The 19,344-nt window shown below is 38.1% G+C and overlaps 1 protein-coding gene across 1 annotated transcript in view; it reads left to right on the top strand.

Annotated features, from left to right (window-relative positions):
- Nucleotides 1–19,344, top strand: part of Adam9 (ADAM metallopeptidase domain 9) — a 104,586-nt gene that overhangs the window by 3,739 nt on the left and 81,503 nt on the right. Inside the window, exons 2-4 of the mRNA XM_070016125.1 lie at nt 9,835–9,932; nt 16,060–16,118; nt 18,266–18,344. Of these exons, the coding sequence (XP_069872226.1) occupies nt 9,835–9,932; nt 16,060–16,118; nt 18,266–18,344 (236 nt within the window). The remainder of the gene's footprint in view (nt 1–9,834; nt 9,933–16,059; nt 16,119–18,265; nt 18,345–19,344) is intronic.

Raw genomic sequence — 19,344 nt, 5'->3', positions numbered from 1 at the left:
ATTGTAAAATGAAGTATGTTGTAAGAACTTAGGTCCACACTAACCTCATTTTTAGATGCACACACACATACAAAACACACATTCATATATATCTCTATGTGAGAGTGTTTCAGGATTTTCTGCCCAGGATGGCTTCCAACTGCTATCCTCATACCTCAGCCTCCTGGGACCAGCTAGTTTGAGGTATCTTTTTGGGGTCCGGTTGTGGGGCCTGAACTCTGGGCCTGGGCACTGTCCCTCAGCTCTTCAGCTCAAGGCTAGTGTGCTACCATTTGAGCTATAGCACCACTACCGGCTTTTTTTTTTTTTTTTTTTTTTTTTTTTGCTTATGTGGTGATGAGGAATCAAACCCAGGGCCTCATGCTAGCAAGGCAAGCGCTCTACCACTGAGCCACCTTCCCAGCCCTGAGGCACATCTTTTAAGAGTCAGTAAGAAAACCTGAGAAATGTACTTAATTCTTCAGTCAGTTCTCAATTAGGCTGTTTTGTTTGAATTTGTTTACCTGTTCCTTAATACAATAATTGGGGTACTGCTGATGCCAGTAATGAGTCCAAAAATGGTATCCTGGACAACCATGTTATATTATAGGCCAAACTTGAGGAATACCTTTTTCCCTTTGACACAGTTTTCTTGTAAGATTTTTTTTCATGTCTTAGCTTCTTTAGTATCTTGTGGGAGGCCTTCAGGCAAGTAGATTTCCACAGAGCCTGCACCTGTTAGTCTCCTAGCTCGTAGGATCCTGCTGTGAACACACATGCCCTCAGTTCCCATGCCTGCTTAGAGAAGAGGGCTAGATATCTGTTCAGGGATAAGTATGGGTGGGGCCTGTGTGCTGGTGAAAAAATTGGTACAGAATATTACATAAAGCTCACTTTATCACCAACAGAACTATGGATGAATAACTGTTCAGAAGAGATTGTAAACTGAATGTATTTTACTCTTACTGTACCTGTTCAGGAAATACATGCTAAGATATTTACTTTGGTCTCAGCAACTTAAATTGATTGCTAGTGAAATTTCAATCCTTAAGAACATTCAATTTTTTTTTTTTTTTTTGGTGCCAATCCTGAGGCTTGAATTCAGGCCTTTGTGCTGTCTCTGAGCTTTTGTGCTCAAGGCTAGTGCTCTACTACTTGAACCACAGCTCCACTTTCAAAAGCTTTTTGGTTGTTAATTGGAGCTAAGAGTTATATGGACTTTCTGGGCTGACTTTGAACCACAATCCTCAGATCTGAGCCTCCTCAGTAGCCAGAAATTACTTGTGTGAACCACTAGTGCCCAGCAGAACATTAAATCTTTGTGTGTGTGTGTGTGTCTGTGTGTGTGTGTTTATGTGTGTGTCTTTATAGGTGTACATGTGGGCTGATCCTGGGGCTTGAACTCAGGGCCTAGGTGCTTTCCCTAAGCTTTTTTGCTCAAAGTTAGTGCTCTCCCTCTTGAACTATATAACTCCACCTCTAGCTATTTGGTGGTTAATTGGAGATAAGAGTCACATGGACTTTCCTACCCAGGTTGGCTTCAGACTGTAATCCTCATATCTCACCTCCCTGATTAACTTGTATTACAGACATGAGCCACTGGTGCCTGGCAACATTAAATCTTATAAATAGCTAGACAGCATTGTCGAAATGTGACACTTGAAAACAGCAAGAGATGCATTTTCCTTTTATAAAGACAAGTGCATGAAAAAGGTTAGCACTAAGCCGGGCCTCGGTGGCTCACTCCTGTAATTCTAGCTACACAGGAGGCTGAGATCTGAGGATCGCAATTCAAAGCCACCCCGGGCAGGAAAGTCTGTGAGACTTTTTTTTTTTTGGTCTGGTCGTGGGGCCTGAACTCTGGGCCTGGGTGCTGTTCCTCAGCTCTTCAGCTCAAGGCTAGCGCTCTACCACTTGAGCCACAGCGCCACTTCCGGCTATTTTGTTTTTGCTTATGTGGTGCTGAGGAATCAAACCCAGGTCCTCAGGCATGCAAGGCAAGCACTCTACCACTGAACCACCTTCCCAGCTCAAAATGGCACTCTTTTTTTGGTCGGTCATGGGGGCTGAACTCTGGGTCTAGGTGCTGTCCCTCAGCTCTTCAGCTCAAGCTAGCACCTACCACTTGACCCGCAGTGCCACTTCTGGCTTTTTTCTGCTTATGTGATTCTGAGGAATCGAACCCAGGGCCTCATGCATGTGAGGCTAAGCCCTCTACCACTGAGCCAACTTCCCAGCCCCTGATCTCCAAATAAACCACCAGAAAACTGGAAGTGGTGCTGTGGCTCAAGTGGTAGAGCACTAGTCTTGAGCTCAAGAGTTCAGGGTCAGCGCCCAAGCCCAGAGTGCGAGCCATGACCAACCAAAACAAGAAAAAAAAAGGTTAGCACTCAAAATACGGGATGTTATAGAACATAACAGTAGAAATCATAATCATAAGTGTGTTTGAAGGAGGTTGTTAATATGTGATATGCATTTATTTGGGATTGGCCCTGTGCATAGAGTAACAATATGTGGTCCTAAATAATAGCTCTTTATGGATCTAGTTACAATAATTTCTCTTTGTGCAGTACTTTAGACCACAGAATGACCTCATTCAGCCAGAATGTGCAGCCCAGGTTTGTCTTCCCCTGTGTAAGTACATGAAGGTGCTATTTGTTGAGATAATAAGCAGGAAGGAAAGGAGAAATGCTGGTGGTTTGCCATTCACATTTGTTTGCCTTGCAATTAGGTAGAAATCCTTTAACTTCTTTCTTTGTACTGTTACTGTTATTAAAAAAATGCATAGACTTTCTTCAAACCACAGTTCATTAAAAGAACTAAGACCTTTTCCTTTACTGAGTAGAGGACCCTTGTTTCATGTTTCAACTTTTATTTGCATCTTTATTCCATGTTTTAAGCATGCTCTTTGGGATCACTAGGTCACAGCTTTCGAGAGTATGTTTTATTCTTTCAAATTCTAATAGAGTAGCTTGTATTCTCCATAGAGTTGATTGTTGCTTTCATGATCAATTCTCTTTTCACCTGTGTTTTTAAGCTGGGGCAATTTTGCCCACAGAAAGTGCTCTGAAGATACTTTTAGTTGTTGCTCCTGTGAGGGAACACAGGCATCTGGTGAGTGGAGGTTTAGGTTGCACAGGATGCCCTATAATACTTTCCAGCTTCAAGTGTCAGCAGTATGAAGGTGAAAGCTTTATATAAATAATGTTCATGTACTTCCTTTCCCATATAACATGGGAAAAATGTTTGGTTCTAATGGGAAGGTGGGCTTGAGGGGAATGTGGAAAAATCTGTTCAGGATATGAACAAGAGAAAAGAAAAATGAATTTAGACTTAGAGATAAGAAAGGAATCTCGGAAAAAAAAACACAGGAAGGAGATTTCTCATACCATTGTCGGATATTATTTTTGACTGGCATTTCCCAAAGTTGCACATTTGTTAGGATGTTTGAGAACTTTTTTTAAAAAAAATTTTATTTAATTTTTATTGTGAAAATACTGTACAGAGGGATTACAATTACATGGACAAGATAATGAGTACATTTCTTATCAAGCATTGTAGCCTCCTCCTTTGTTTCCCCTTCTCATCCCTTCCCATCCTCCGCCCCCCCCCTCCTCACCCAATCTTCCCTCCCCCCCCACCAAAGTTGTAAAGTTCGTTTTGTACTTCTCATTCTACTTCTCATCGACTTGTACTTCTCATTGTTGCAACAGGTTCACCTGTATCCTTATTTAAACGACTTGTTTTTCCCTTCCCCTCCACAAATTATCCCGACATCAAATACAGTGAAAGCAGGGGTTATACTGTGGGGGAAGGACATACAAAGCAACAAAGAAATAATCTTATAAATGTGTTATAAACAATCACATGAAAGAAAAAAACATTTGAATACATATCTTAGGGTTCATTTCCCTAACATCACCTTATCTGACCTTTTGTTTGAAAACTTTTTATGGCATGGCTTTAATTCAGAAAGTAGATCCTCTGATATTTTGAAAGAAGTCAGTATCAGAGTAACAATTCTTACATATAGAAGTTATTTTAGTGTGGCTATAGTTTTAAAAGTCTTTTTAGAATAAGTGACTAAATGGTTTTCAAAATAAGAATTGTGTTTTGGGCTGTTAAAGAAGGAAAGAAAATTGTACTTACATCCAAGCATCTGGCTTTTATTCTCACACTGGATTAAAAGAACATCTGATAGAGACTGGAGACTTGGTTTCTAGTATTGGGTGGAATGTAGGTATGTGTGACCTTAAAAAGTCACTTAACCTGTTTTGAAAGGAGGCTTTAACAATATCTGTCTGCCCTAGAGAACTACAGCTGCTTTTTTGTTTTCCTAAGGCATTTCATTTTTACTGGGATGATTCTTCTGAGTTGTAATGAAAATGTATCAGTTTAGCTGCCTTGGAGTAGCCTTTAGTGAAACAGTTGTCTGTGCCCATCTCCATATATGCTCCTGCTTCTGTTATACTCCAACTTTTTATTTGATGCAACTTCAGAGACATAGGAAGTTGCAAAGAAGTGTGCAGGTCATTGCAAAGAAATGTACAGTAAGTTACTTTTCATCACATAGAGTTTCTGATCTATTAGTCACCTTGTCTGCTGCATCTTCCAGACTGATTGTCCTAGTAGCTGAACAGATTACTGTGATCCAGAAAACTGAAGGACCCTGAAAGATTTATTTTGAGTGAGGATATAGCCCCATGCCTTAGTTAGGTTAGGATTAGTATTTCTTTTTTTTTTATTGTAAAAATGCTGTACAGAGGGGTTAGGATTAGTAATTCTTAATAGTGATTTTGGTATTTATTAAGATTTGTTTTGACATGGTTCCCATTGACAAATATCTGGATGATATCTGATCATGGTATACCATAAATTTGCCTTGTATCAGTTATGAGGTTGGTGCGTGCGCGCGTGTGCATGTGTGTGTGCGTCTTAGAGTCCATTTCTAATTTTTAAATTTGTTTTAATTTTTTTTTTGGTACTGGGGCTTGAATTTAGGGCCTTAAATTTGCTAGTTTTGCTTGTTCATGTCTGGCATTCATATCTCCATTCTGGCTTACAGACTTTTCTGCCCAGACTGGCTTGGAACTTCAGTCCTTTAGATCTAAGCCTCCTGACTAGCTAGGATTACAGGTGTGAGCTATTGGTGTTTGACTTAATTTTTTAATGTAATAATATGAAACCACAGTATAATATACATGAGTTGTTGAAGGATAGAGGTGAAAGTTATTAAGATGATTTTTACTGGATATAATTTATGTTTTCCTGTGTGTATGTGTGTGTGTGTGCGTGCGTGTGTGCGTGTGTGTGTGTGCATGTGTGCACGCACATATCTCTCCTGGGGCTTGAACTCAGGGCCTGGGTGCTGTCCCTGAGCTTTTTTAAAGCTCAGCACTTTCCCACTTGAGTCATAGCTCTGCTTCTGTTTTTTTTTGTGGTTAAATGAAGATAAGAGTCTTACAGACTTTCCTACTTGGGCTGGCTTTGACTTGTGATCCTCAGATCTCCATTTTCTGAGTACCTAGGCTTATAAAGGTGTGATTCACTGGTGCCCAGCCTATTTGTGTCTTTAAAATTACAAGCTAGATATGATTGTATACATTTTAATATACATAGTTATCGTGGGAAAAGTTCTATGTAAATATTTCATCTTAAAATGTGTTTGAAAAATGCTAGGAGACATAAGCAAATTAATGAGTGAATAATAAACATACAGTTAGAAGGAGAACAAGTGAAAAAGTATCCTAGTAGTGTAGACATGAGGTTATTAAGGGGTGGGTATGTGATTCAGTAGCATAGGGCCTCTTGGGTATGTACAAAAAGGTGAATGGACATTTTGGAAGAGAAAATCAGTTACAAAGATGTATAACAGTTTTTTTTTAAAGATTGTATTTTTTATTGATACATTTTTCATCACTCTTAATTTCAAAAGTAATTCAAGAATGGCAAATGATGCACTTATTATATTGAACAGTATAAAAGTACAGAAGTGGAAGTAGATGGCTTTCCTCATTCCTTCTGGTAATCCATCCTGGTAACTGTTCTTAACAATTTAATGCATTTATTTATGCTACCTACCTTTTTATTTGATATATTTTATAGTCATATTTTATGTTATAGAATTGTAGTATTTCATAACTGTGATGTAGGGCAATATAAAGTAAAAAGTAATTTTTTCCCTCATCCAATTTTAAAAACAATTATTGTAGAAGTTGTCAAACATACAAAAGAAAGAAAAAAAGTAATGAAAGAAAAAAAGTAATGAACTTCTATGTACTCATTTCAGTTTTCCTTATTTTATATATATTATTAAACAAACGATTATTTTAATATTTTTAGACTGTATTATTTTTGTCTTTGAATATTCAGAATTAATCTTATAGACTGGACGGAAAACGTTACCACAATGGGTTTATTACACTTAAACAATTAACAATAATTATTCAGCAACATCGAATAGCTACTCAATGTCAAAATTTCCTTGATTATCCCAGGATTTTCTTTTTCATTTTTTCCTTAGTTGAGGTGTTTTAATGGCTCCAAATAGGTCCATATCCTTCATTTTCTTATAAGGTGAGTTAAGTAATATTGATTTGTAAAAGAAACTGAATGTCTCTTAGCCTTTCAGTTTGTATTTGTCTTTTTTTTTTAATTTAGCAAAATTTATTTAGGAAAACAGGACAGAGTAGTGAGAATTAAAAGAGGGAAAGAGGAGGCTAGAGGCATGGTTCATGTGGTGGAGCACCAGCCAGTGAGCTAAAGCAAGTGTTAGATACCCAATAGCAGTTTGGGACAAAAAAATAAAAAAGGGAAAGAGGAGCAAACTATGATAGGCAGAGAGTGAGAGTTTAAGAGCCTCCTTGCCATTCCTCATACTGAGTGTGGCCAAGTGGTCCTTACAAGGTGACTATCTATCTATTTTGTTGAAAGAATTGTTTTGAGTGGCTGCCATGTGTGGTGGTGCATTCCTATAGTAATACCAGCACCTGGGAGGTAGAAGCAGGATTGTGAGTTGGGATTGTATAGTTAGACCTTGTCTAAGCAAAACAAAACAACAAAAAGAATTGTTATGCCATTGGTGATGGTGTTGGAAGAAAGAGAGATTGTCAGACTTACAGAGTGAACATGTTCTGGACTCCAATTTGTTTATCTTCCTGGGGATTTGTGTCGACAAAAACTGAGAATAACCAGGTTTTAGGATGGTCACTTTGGAATCTATATCCTGCTTGATATGTAACAGGGTTGGAACTGGGAGTAAGACTGCTTTGAATGCTGATAAATTTGTGTGACGCTTTTGTTTTATGATGGATTTATGCCAGAAATTTCATGTGAAGCATTTGCTGCATTGTTTTGTCTACTTATTATTATACTTACTTTATTGCCAGAAATTTCATGGGAAGCATTTGCTGCATTGTTTTGTCTACTTATTATTATACTTACTTTATTATTAGTTAGCCCATCAGATGTGAAAAGCAGCTTTTGCCTCTACTCATTTAGTAAATACTAGTGCCATCTCAGTAGAGGTCATTAATGCTGCTTATGGTGGGAAATGAGTGCTAAACTCTAGCCTGTTTCCCTGAGACCTCACCAAGCAGTCTCCTTTCCTCCATCTTCCTTCTTCCTCCCTTTCTCCCTCTTTCCCCTTCTTCACCTCTTCTCTTTGTCTTCTTCCTCCTCTTTCCCCTTCTTTCCTCAAGTCCCTTTTTCTCTTCCTCATCTTCCATCTTCCCTTTCTCTTCCTCCTTTTTCTTTCTCTCTTCTTTTATTATGTTCTTATATCTTAAGATTTCTTTCTTTAAAAAAAGTAATTAATTAATTTGTGCCAGTATTGTCCCTTGAACTCAGGGCCTGGGCACTGTCCCTGAGCTTTTTTGCTTAAGACTGATGCTTTACCACTCGAATCACAGCTCCACTCCTGGCTTTTTGGTGCTTAATTGAATATAAGAGTCCCATGGACTTTCCTACCTGATGGACATTCAAACCAGGATCCTCAGATCTCTTGAGTAGCTAGGTTGACAGATGTGAGCCTGGCTTAAATTCATTTGTATTATCTGTAAATAGTTGTGCAAAGTGATTTCAACTCAATATGTCAATTTAGCAGCACAATCTTGATCATTCCACCCCTCCCCAATGTGTCCCAACCCCACTCATCCCCTCAAGTTACCTGGTTTTATTTTCTTGTACATAGAGTATTATGACTATATTTACTCAGCTTTCCTCTCTACTAGTCTTTCCCTCCTCCAGCCTTACTGCTCTCCAGCCAAGATATGTTTCAGCTTCTTGGTATTCATTTTGATAAACTGTTAATTGTTCAAAGAGCTTACACCATGGAAATCCATCCCTCTGTATACTATAGTCACTTTGATCCTGTATATATATTCATTGGCTTATATTTATATAATTGTATTTTAGTTCTCACTTCTACATTTGTCTCTGTGAGCCTGACTTCACTCAGAATAATTTTTTCCAGGTCCATCCATTTCCCTGCAAATGACATAATATTATTTTCTCTATTAAATGAGTAAAATATCTATCCATCCATCTATCTATCTATCTATCTATCTATCTATCTATCTATCTATCTATCATATTTTCTTGATCCATTTGTTTGCTTCAGGGCATCTGGATTATGGCAGTGAACATGGGTGTTCAATTGCTTTATTGTATCCTGACTTGTAATCTTTTATATAAATGTCCAAGAATAGAATCACCAGATCATAGGTTAGTTCTATGTTTAGTTTTTTGAGGAATCTCCAAACTTCCTTCCATAGTAGTTCACTAATTTACATTCATACCAATATTGTATTATTGCTATCTTCTTTCCTACATCCTCACCAGCATAGTTGTTTGTATTCTTTTTTTTTTTTTTTTTTTTTGACAGTCCTGGGGCTTGAACTTGGCCTGGGCACTGTCTCTGAGCTTCTTTTGCTCAAGGCAAGTGCTCTACACCTTGAGCCACAGTCCACTTCGGGCTTTTTAATAGTTTATTGGAGATAAGAGTCTCATAGACTTTCCTGCCTGGGCTGGCTTTGAACTGCAATCATCAGATCTCAGCCTCCTGAGTAGTTAGGATTACAAGCGTGAACCACAGGCACCTGGCTGTTTGTATTCTTGATGCTGGACACTATAGGAAGAAGTAAGGGAAACACTAGAACTTATTTCAGGCAGGAACTTGCTGAGTAGAATTCCAGGAGCTCAGCAAATAGGTGAGAAAACTAACAAATGAGATTGCATTAAGCTAAAAATATTCTGCACAAAGGATACAAAGGTAAAAAGACAGTTTACAGAATGGGAAAAGACCTTTGCCAACTATATGTCTGACATGGGCCTAGTAACTAGAATATACAAGGACCTCAAATAACTAAACTCCCAAAGATTCAGTCACCCTACTAATAAATAGGGAGAGGAGCTAATTAGATATTTCTCAGGACAAGAAATAAAAATGGCTAACAAATACATGAAGAAATTCTCAACATCCCCAGCTATAAAGAAATTGCAAATCAGAACAACATAGATTCTATTTCACTCCAGTCTCTTTTTTTTTTCTTTTTTAAATTTAAGAAAAGGGCTAGGACATGAAGTCAAAAATGTTTGAAAAATAATTGCTAAGTGCATAGTTTAGATAAATGCTGATTTTTTTTTAAAAAGAAAATATTTTTCCTCTGCATACTTACCTAGGATATTGCTATTTTAATGCAGAACTATTTGTGTTGTATATATATTTTAATATGGGAATGTCAAATGATTTCCTTTTTCAGTGAACATTCAGGTTCTGATTTCCATTATGTTTTGGTACCATGTGGTTTTTCAGGTTCACTTTGTTTATCATATCTATTACTGTCTTTGCTATAGGCTTTCAACAGACCTCACATCTCTCTTCTTATGAAATTATAACTCCTTGGAGATTAACTAGAGAAAGAAGAGAAACCCCAAGGCTCAATTCAAAGCAGGTATGTTCTCTCCTGAGAACTATGTATGTATTAAATTTTTCCTTTGTTTCTTTTCTTAACCAAAGTGATATTTTTAACTGTGATTGGTTCATTAAATAATTAATTGGTAATTAGTGTATATATGTCCATATGGTACTCATGTCCATTGGATGTTATTCTAGTAAAAGTGACATATTAAGCCTTAGTATCTTTCTTTTTAAAGACAAAATGATTAATTCAAAGCATAACAGTGAAATAAATAGAACAGATTTTGAATCTTTGGCTGACTGACAGTGGTCACAGTGATTTTACCATAGTAAGCATAGGAATTTGAGGCCAGCCTGGGCTACATATTGATTGAAATACTCCCATCCAAAAAGAATGAGCTTCACTCAGTTTACAATGAAGATTTTATTTTCCATCTTCATGGATACTGGAGAATGGTAAAATGTTAATGCCTATATTACCTATCTGCGAATATTTAACATGAGCTTGATTTCCATATTAGAAGAAGCTTCCTGTGTTGTTAACAGGAATACATAATTAACCAATACATGTTATCCAATACATAAAATTACTTTTTTGGCTGTCTGTTCTTTTTATATATATATATATATTTTTTGATAATTCAAAAGGTCTGACTTATCCTCTTGCTCTGCTAAGCAAATTCTCTATTACCTGAGCCATGGTCCCCAGTCCTGTTTCCTCCGTTTGTTTTGTTTGTTTCAAAATAATACATTTAGTTCAATTTACAGAACTTACAGTTGTTTAGGAGAATCATTAATGTCATTCTAATTTTACAATAACAGATAAAAGATAACATTTAGTGTATTACCTTTGCATTGCTGTTATACCCACAGCACTAAAGCAACTTGCCGGTTGTTTAGAGCCTGGGCAAAGAGAAAGCAGCATTGGAGGTTAGAATCAGGTGCTTTTAGCTTTAGTCCTTCCCCTGGGTACAGCCACTTACTGGGTTGATAAGTCAGCTACATTGGCTGTCTTGTAATGAGGAATAAAGGGCTTTAATATTGGCTCAAGTAGGAACATTTGTAATTTTTCCCTGCTTTTGCACTTGATTATATTTTGCCTCAGAATAGAATTAAATCTTGCTTTGCTTCATCAATTTTCTCCTTTCCTCCATAAAATGGTAGACTTTTTAGCACTGGGACTGTGTTTTCTACTTTATTGTGTCCCTGATTATATTTTTATCAATATGGTACACATAGATTCTTGTGATAATAACAAATCATTTAGCCTTTGATAAACATTTGGAGAAGTGATATACTGAGCTATATTTTGTTCACTCAACATATGAGTATAATTTATTCATTGAAAAATATTTTAGAAGATCTACCATATATATAGTAGGCATAATCTATATAAATAAATGTGTGTATATATAGTATATGTATATATATATATATATATGTATATTTAGGCATTGAGGTTATGGTAGTGAACTGAACAAACAAAAATCCTTTCCTTTATGGAACTTTCAGTCTAGTAATGGGAGAGACAGTAGACAAATGATGCATATTACTTAAGATAGCAATAATTACCAAGGAGAAAATTAAAGGAGGAAGTGGTAGAAAGGGTGAGGACTGCAGGACTGCACTGTTTAATAGATTGGCTAGGTAATGCCTTACTGATAAGATGACCTTGGAATAAAGACCAGAGGGGGATGTTGTAGTTTACATCTTGAATGTTTCTTCAAGGCCTCTGTGTTAAAGGCTTGGTTGTGATGCCTGTGATGCTTGTGAAAGGAAGTTAGGTCTTTGTGGGTTTGCCCCCGAGGGGATATTGGAACCTACCATAACCTACCATAGTATTCTGCCTTACCGTAGACTTTACAACCAGACAACCTAGTGACTCCTGAAATCTTGAGCCAAAGAACATTTCCTCCTTAAGTATTCTCTTAGGCATTTTTGTCATAGTGATGGGAAAGCTAGTTACAGAGGAAAAGAGTCAGGAATGCATGTAGGTATTTGGAGGCTGAATATAGTACCACAGAACAATTCTAATTCTCTCATATTTCTCAGAGAAGGTGGCCTTGGTGTTTTCACAACCTGTGACCTGGGCTGGGAAGTTGGCTCAGTGGTAGAGTGCTTGCCTTGCATGCATGAGGCCCTGGGTTCCATTCCTCAGCACCACATAAGCAGAAAAAGCTGGAAGTGGTGCTGTGGCTCAAGTGGTGTGGTGCTAGCCTTGAGCTGAAGAGCTGAGGGACAGTGCCCAGGCCCAGAGTTCAGGCCCCACAACTGACAATAAATAAATAAAAGATACAACCTGTGACCTACTGAAGTGTAAGGTGGGTTAGGGGAAGATATGTTAAAAATCCAAGTTCCTGGAAGGAGCTTGGGATTTTGGATGAGTCATTAAAGCCTAAGGTAGATAACAGAGTTCTCATTCTCATTCAGGGTGTGGAGATAAAGTACCAAGATTTTTAGAATTGGTCACATGCACTAGGAGAGGTGGATCCAACATTTTTTTTTACTTAAGAGTCTAGAAATCTTAGGGACAATTAAGTAGATGTTTCTGAGAATATTATTTGTTAAGTATCTCTTTGCCTTCCTTTTTATTAAAGGGTAAAGGCAAAGTTGAATCTCCTGGTTCTAGAGACAGTATGCACTTCCTGCTAATGAAGTGGGACTTGCTGGGTGGTAGTCAGCTTTTGAGAAAAGGATTATTTTAGATCAAGATTGAGATTCTAGTCCATTATCAATTGGACCTGTGGTTTTGGGTGAGGCAGCACATCTTGGTGGGAATGTAAAATTGCTCACCTCTTTGAGGAGCTAGGAGAAACAGGAAAGGGAAGAGTCCTACAATCCCCTTCAAGTGCTTATCCAGTGACCTAAGGATTATCCCCCAGATTCTGCCCCTCAAAAGTCCATAACACCTCTCAGTAGTGTTCCCCTTGGGGCCAAGCCTTCAAGCATGGGCTTTTCAGTAATATCCAAGATCCAACTGCAGTACTGGGGAAGTTGTTTCAGAGATGTCCAAGAGAAGGGGCCCTGTAAACGTGAAGATGTGAAGTGTAGGATGCCTTATTATTATTATTGTTGTTGTTGTTTTTTGTTATTATTATTTTATTTATTCTGCTGGTACCTGGTTTGAACTCAGGGCCTTGTGCTCTTGCTTGACTTTTTCTGCTGGTGGTCTTAACAGTTGAGCCATACCTCTAGCCAGCTTTGTGCTGGTTGTTTTGGAGATGGAAGCTTGTAGACTTTTCCTGCCTGGGCTGGCTTTGAACCATGATCTTCTGATTTCAGCATCCTGAGCAGCTAGGGTTATAGGTATGAGCTGTAGATGCCAGTCAGGTTACCTTATTTTAAATTCATTGTCTCTAAAATGCATATATGTATATATATGCATATATATCTATGCACATATTTATATATTATTACAGTTATGTATTTTTATTGAGTAGTTGTACAAAGGGGTTTCAGTTCTAGAAATTAGGGTATGAATTACAGGATGGAATAGGAGAAATCATAGGTCTCCTTGGCACAGGCCGAAATTTTCTTAATAGAGACCCAGAAACACAACAAATCAAAGAAAGGTTGGACAAATAGGATTGCATGAAGTTGCAGAGCTTCTGCATGGCAAAGCACATAGCTAGCAAGATCAATAGAAAGTCCACGGATTGGGAGAAGATCTTCACTAGCCATACAATGGACAAGGGTCTTATATCTAAAATATACCTGGAACTCAAAAAATTAAATTCTCAAACAACAAATCTTCAAAGAAACAACTGTCCAAAAAATAAGTGGGCTAAAGACTTAAAGAGAAATTTCTCTCAAGATGGCCAAGAAGGATGGCCAATAGACACATCCAGAAATGTTCAACCTCCCTAGCCATAAAAGAAATGCAAATCAAAACAACATTGAGATACTACCTCACCCCAGTTAGAATGGCTATAATCAAGAACTCTAATAACAACAGATGCTGGAGGGGATGTGGACAGAAGGGAACCTTCCTGCATTGTTGGTGGGAGTGTAAACTTGTTCAACCACTTTGGAAAGCAGTATGGAGGTTCCTCAAAAGACTCCACATAGAGCTCCCCTATGACCCAGCAATCTCACTTTTGGGCATTTACCCAAATGTTCACAAACAAGACCACACTAAAGCTACCAGCATGACTGTGTTTATTGCAGCATTATTTATCATAGTTATGATATGGAATCAACCCAGATGCTCCTAAGTAGATGAATGGATCAAGAAAATGTGGTATATATACACAATGGAATTCTATGCCTCCATCAGAAAGAATGACATTGCCCCATTTGTTAGGAAATGGAAAGACTTGGAAAAAATTATATTAAGTGAAGTAAGCCAGGCCCAAAGAAACATAGGTCCCATTGTTTCCCTTATTTGCAATATCTAGTATATGTATGAGTCAAGCAGAAAAGGTCAGATAAGGTGATGTTAAGGAAATGAACCCTAAGATATGTATTCAAATGTTTTTTTTTTCTTTCATGTGATTGTTTCTAACACATTTATAAGATTATTTCTTCGTTGTTTTGTATGTCCCTCCCCCACGGTATAACCCCTGCTTTCACTGTATTTGATGTTGGTATAATTTGTGGAGGGGAAGGGAAAAAACAAATTGTTTAAATAGGGATACAGGTGGACCCATTGTAACAATGAGATGTACAAGTAGTTATGTCGAAAACGAACTTTACAACTTTGGTGAGGGATGGGGGGTGGCAGATTGGGTTGGGGTGGGGGGTGGGGGGAGGATGGGAAGGGGAAACAAAGGAGGAGGCTACAATGCTTGATAAATGTACTCACTATCTTGCCCATGTAATTGTAACCCCTCTGTACAGTATTTTCACAATTAAAAAAAAAAAGAAAAAAAGAAATTAGGGTATGAGTAAAATAGATGTCTTCAATTTTTTTTTTTTTTTTAGTGCTGGTACTGGGGCTTGAACTTGGGGCCTGTACACTGTCCCTGAGCTTTTCTGCTCAAGGCTAATGCTCTAACACCTGAGTCATAGCTCCACTTTCGGCTTTCTGTGATTAACTGGAGATAAGAGTCTCCTAGACTTTTCCTGCCTGGGCTGGCTTTGAACTTTGGTCCTCAGATCTTAGACTTTTGAAAGTTAGGAGTACAGACCTGAACTAGCAGTGATGCCTTCAATTTTAAGACACTTTATGGACCATTAATAAGGAAGCAAAAGTGCTATTGGTAGCTGTCTTGTCTGTGTAGGATGTACCCTCATCCCAGAGATGCTTGCATGAGGGGACAGGTATAGTTTAGAATTGATGAAATAAGGTAAGCCATGTAGAGATATAAAGCCACAAAAACTATATGAATGTTTTCTCTACTTAGAATTTGGGGTAGTCTCTTGAAACTGAGGTTAATTTAATTTAAATAAAAGGAAAAACTACTTTATACTATAGATAGGCATAAAGTCACTAAAGCTGCACCTAAATTATATATGAATTTAAGAAGGATTTAGGTGAACATGCAGGTAGTTTCCCATAATTTAATAAAAGAGTTAGGAATGAACAGCATATGTTTTTATTTTTTTAAGAATACACCAGACATATACCTCTTCTGTATATCATCTTTATAATAACAATAAAACATAAAAAATTTGTAGAAAAAGTGTATGCCAGGCACTGCTGGCTCACATTTGTGATCATGAGGAGGCTAAAACTGGGAGGACCTCAATTTGTGGCCACCCTGACAGAAATATTTGTGAGACCTCTTCTTAGTCAATAGCTGGGCAGAGTGACACACACCTGTCACCCTAGCCTGGGAAGCTGAGAGCAGGCCAAGCTGAGCAGAAAAGCTAGTAATGTACCACCTCAGTGGAAGATTCTGGGCATGGTAGTCATGACTGTGATTCCAATCATGATGGGCAATCAAATAGACAGATAATGTTCTCAGATATGTGCCTAGGTACAAACAAGACTATCTCTCAAAATTAACCACTACAGTAGAGTTCTGCCTAGCAAGCTCAGGGCCCCGAGTTCAAACCCCAGTACTGAAAAAAAAAAAAAAAGATAAAACGTTATATAAATAATTTCAGTCAACACCAAGTTATTCAAGGTTATTCCTGCATCTAATAAATCACATGTTGTTGAAAAATAATTCATAAGGTGGTATTTTATTCTTCTTTTCCCTTCTCTGTGCATTTAGGTATCTTATGTCATTCAGGCTCAAGGAAAAGAGCACATTATTCACTTGGAAAGGAACACGTAAGATATTTCATTTACTTTGGCTTTTCAATACTGTTGTTTTTCAAGAGTATATTAATTTCATTTTCTAGGTAGAAATAGTGCATTGTGAACCTCACCCAGAGGCTACCATTCACATCACTGCTGCACAGTGCAGATCTGCTTCCAGAAGGTCCTTGGGATCCGTGCTCTGCAAGGGCAGACAGTGACTTCCAAGAGGAATCAGAGTGGAGGGAAAGCAAGCATAACATATCTTGGTTATTCTGCTCAGATTCACCAATAGAAGCAGCAGCAGCAGCAGCAGCAGCGTGTGTGTGTGTGTGTGTGTGTGTGTGTGTGTGTGTGTGTGTGTGTGCGTGCGTGCGTGCGTGCGTGTGTGCGCGCGCGCGTGTGTGTGTGTGTGTGTGTGTGTGTGTGTGTGTGTGTGTGTGAATGGAGGAGGAGGGAGACTGTAGTGGCTGGACAGGGTCAACTTAGTGAAAGGGCACAAGGTAAAGGATATGGTACTTGGGACAGAGGGCTAAAGGAGTTATTGGAGAGTTGGAAAATTGCCATGCACAGCTTGTGGGTCCTTTCCTAGTTTCATGTACCGCTTTGCTTTCAGGCCACCAGCTTTTTTATGTGTGTTAGTGCTGGGGCTTGAACTCAATATATAGTGCTCTTGCTTGGTATTTTGCTCAAGGCCAGAGCTCTACCAGTTGAACACCATGTCTACTTCTGGCATTTTGGTGGTTAATTGGAGATAAAAGTCTCACCAACTTTCATGCCTGGGCCGTCTTTGAGCCTCTATTCTCAGATACAGCCTCTCTTCTCAGACCCAGCCTCCTGGATAGCTAGGATTACATAGGTTAGCTACCAGTGCCTGGTCTTCGATAAGTGTGAGCGGCATCATATTTTCAGTGATGCCTAAGCACAGTTTTACTGGTGTCGTTTATGCCCTGCTGTTCATGCAGCTAAAGTTGGGCTGTGTAATCCATGAGACTGGATGAAAACCATCAGTGTGCCCATCTTTACACAGTATGGACAGGTTGGTCCTGGGTGTTTCTTTGGGACTTCTGGACTCTTAGTGGCACATTATAAACCAGTGAGCACATTATGTCCTTCATTTGTTCACAGGTCTGAAAGTAAACATGGAATAGTCCAATCCTTTTTTTTTTTTTTTTCCAGTCCTGAGGCTTGTCCCCGAACATCTTTGTGTTTAAGGTTAGCACTCTACCACTTGAGCCACAACACCACTTCCAGCTTTTTCAGAGTAGTTTATTGGAGATAAGAGTCTCATGGACTTTCCTGCCTGGGTTGGCTTTGAACCATGATTCTCAGATCTCAGCCTCCTGAGTAGGAGGAGTTCCTGGCTGAGTTGCCTAGTCTTGTTGGGAAAGAAGCCCATCACTGCATGTGTGCTATACACTGCTGAGTCCCCTTAACAAGGAATCTAGAATCATTGTGGCCTCTAAAAGCTGGCCATAACATCTTCTTTATACTTAGGAGGCAGATGTTTCTTGTTTTTATTGCACTTTTAGAAAAGGGCATCTATATATAGGTCTATATTTTTCTTCTATCAATGTGATGTACTGTCAATAACCTAATTTATTTTTCTGTAAGTTGTATCAGAAAATAAATCTAAGCAACCAGTATTTTATGCCTTGACAACAAATTACGTACTCACGAGTAAGTAATATAGACTACTTTAGAGCTTTTAGTTTTATGGTAGCAGATGCTTTTAATAAAAATTGAGTTTTCCCCCCCGGAGCTGAGGACCAAACTCAGGGCCTTGCACTTGACAGGCAAATGGTCTTCCGTTGAAATCTCTAACCCATAGAAATTGATTTTTAAGCAAGTTGCTGGTGTTTTACACATAAATCCCAGCTACTCAGGAGGCTGTGATCTGAGGTTCGAGGCTCAAAGCCAGCCCAGGCTGGAAAGTGTGTGAGAATCTTATCTCCAGTTATCTAGCAAAAAGCCATAAGTGGAGTTGTGTCTCAAGTCTTGCTTGATTGGAAAAGCCAAGTGAGAGTACAAGGCCCTGAGGCACAAAAAAAGTTTTTATTCTTTGAATAAAAATTTACTTATTTCTGCTCCTCTCTTTTGGGGAGTAGTGCCTTATGAATTATGTCATTGCTGCTGATATTTAAAATAAATTTAAATGACATGTTTTATTCCCCTTCCAGAGACCTTTTGCCTAAAGATTTTGTAGTTTATACCTACAATGAGGAAGGCACTCTCATCTCTGACCATCCCAATATTCAGGTAATATATTTTCCCCTTGATCTCTCAGCAAAACTTAAAACTTCTAATTTTAAGGTGAATTCTAGTCAGGCATTGAAGACTACTACATTACATAAACCCAGAGATGCCTTTGATGTTGAGTATATCGGAGCGGACCTCGGGGAGGTGGGTGCATTTACACAGACTAAACTACATACCAGAAAGCTCTTCAGCTGCTTAGTTGTAAAAATTTGTTTTTAAAAGGCCAGGAAAATAATCTTCTTTCTAATGATACTCTGTGCTGGTTTGATCTGTCTGAAAAGAGGAAAGTACTTCATACTTTATCAAACTGTTACTTTGTCATTGCAGCAAAGCACACACTCATTTGCTGTTATGTAAACTAATGTTCTAATGTTTTGTTGTAGTAATTCTTTCCTAAAGAGGTGTGGTCCTGTCCTCTCTCCATCAGGTGACAGAATGCTCTCAGGGACAGAACTGGCCCAGAATACTTGAAATAATTGGCAGATGCTGAACTTGGCTTTGTGTAAACAACTGGGAATCTTTTAAACGTTTCTAGTTTCATTCAGGAAGAGTGTTTCATACAGTTCTTTTTGACAGTTAGGTATTATGCATTTATTTTCTTTTGCAATAGAAATAGAAAAAAATGACATTAAATGTGTGATTTTTTTTTTTCCCCTCTCTAACTTTGTAAGTGCTTTTGCTAGGTTGAATTATTTATATTAGCTTTTCATGTTTGTAGGTTTTTTTCAAATAAATAGAAGTTAAAAATCTTTATTTTGGATTATTAGGTTTTTTAAAATGTGGAAAAGTTGACCTTGCCTTCCTGTTTTCTAGTCCTGTATCTGATTCCTTTATCTTAGTGTACTGTTTATCTCTTGTTTAGTGGGAAATTAGTAGAGGAGATTAAACTTACATTGTAACATAAACCAGAAAAAAGCAATCCATCCATCTTTTCATATACCCAAAGATTCCCATGGCTGACATCCAAGGACAACATAATTTATGTCCCTGAAGCAAAGTT

Source organism: Dipodomys merriami, unplaced genomic scaffold (assembly GCF_024711535.1).
Source record: "Dipodomys merriami isolate MVZ:Mamm:240054 unplaced genomic scaffold, mDipMer1.0.p SCAF_12, whole genome shotgun sequence".
Taxonomy (NCBI): Eukaryota; Metazoa; Chordata; class Mammalia; order Rodentia; family Heteromyidae; genus Dipodomys; species Dipodomys merriami.
The sequence above is the reverse complement of the archived record's forward strand: the minus strand, read 5'-3'. Positions and strand labels throughout refer to the sequence as shown.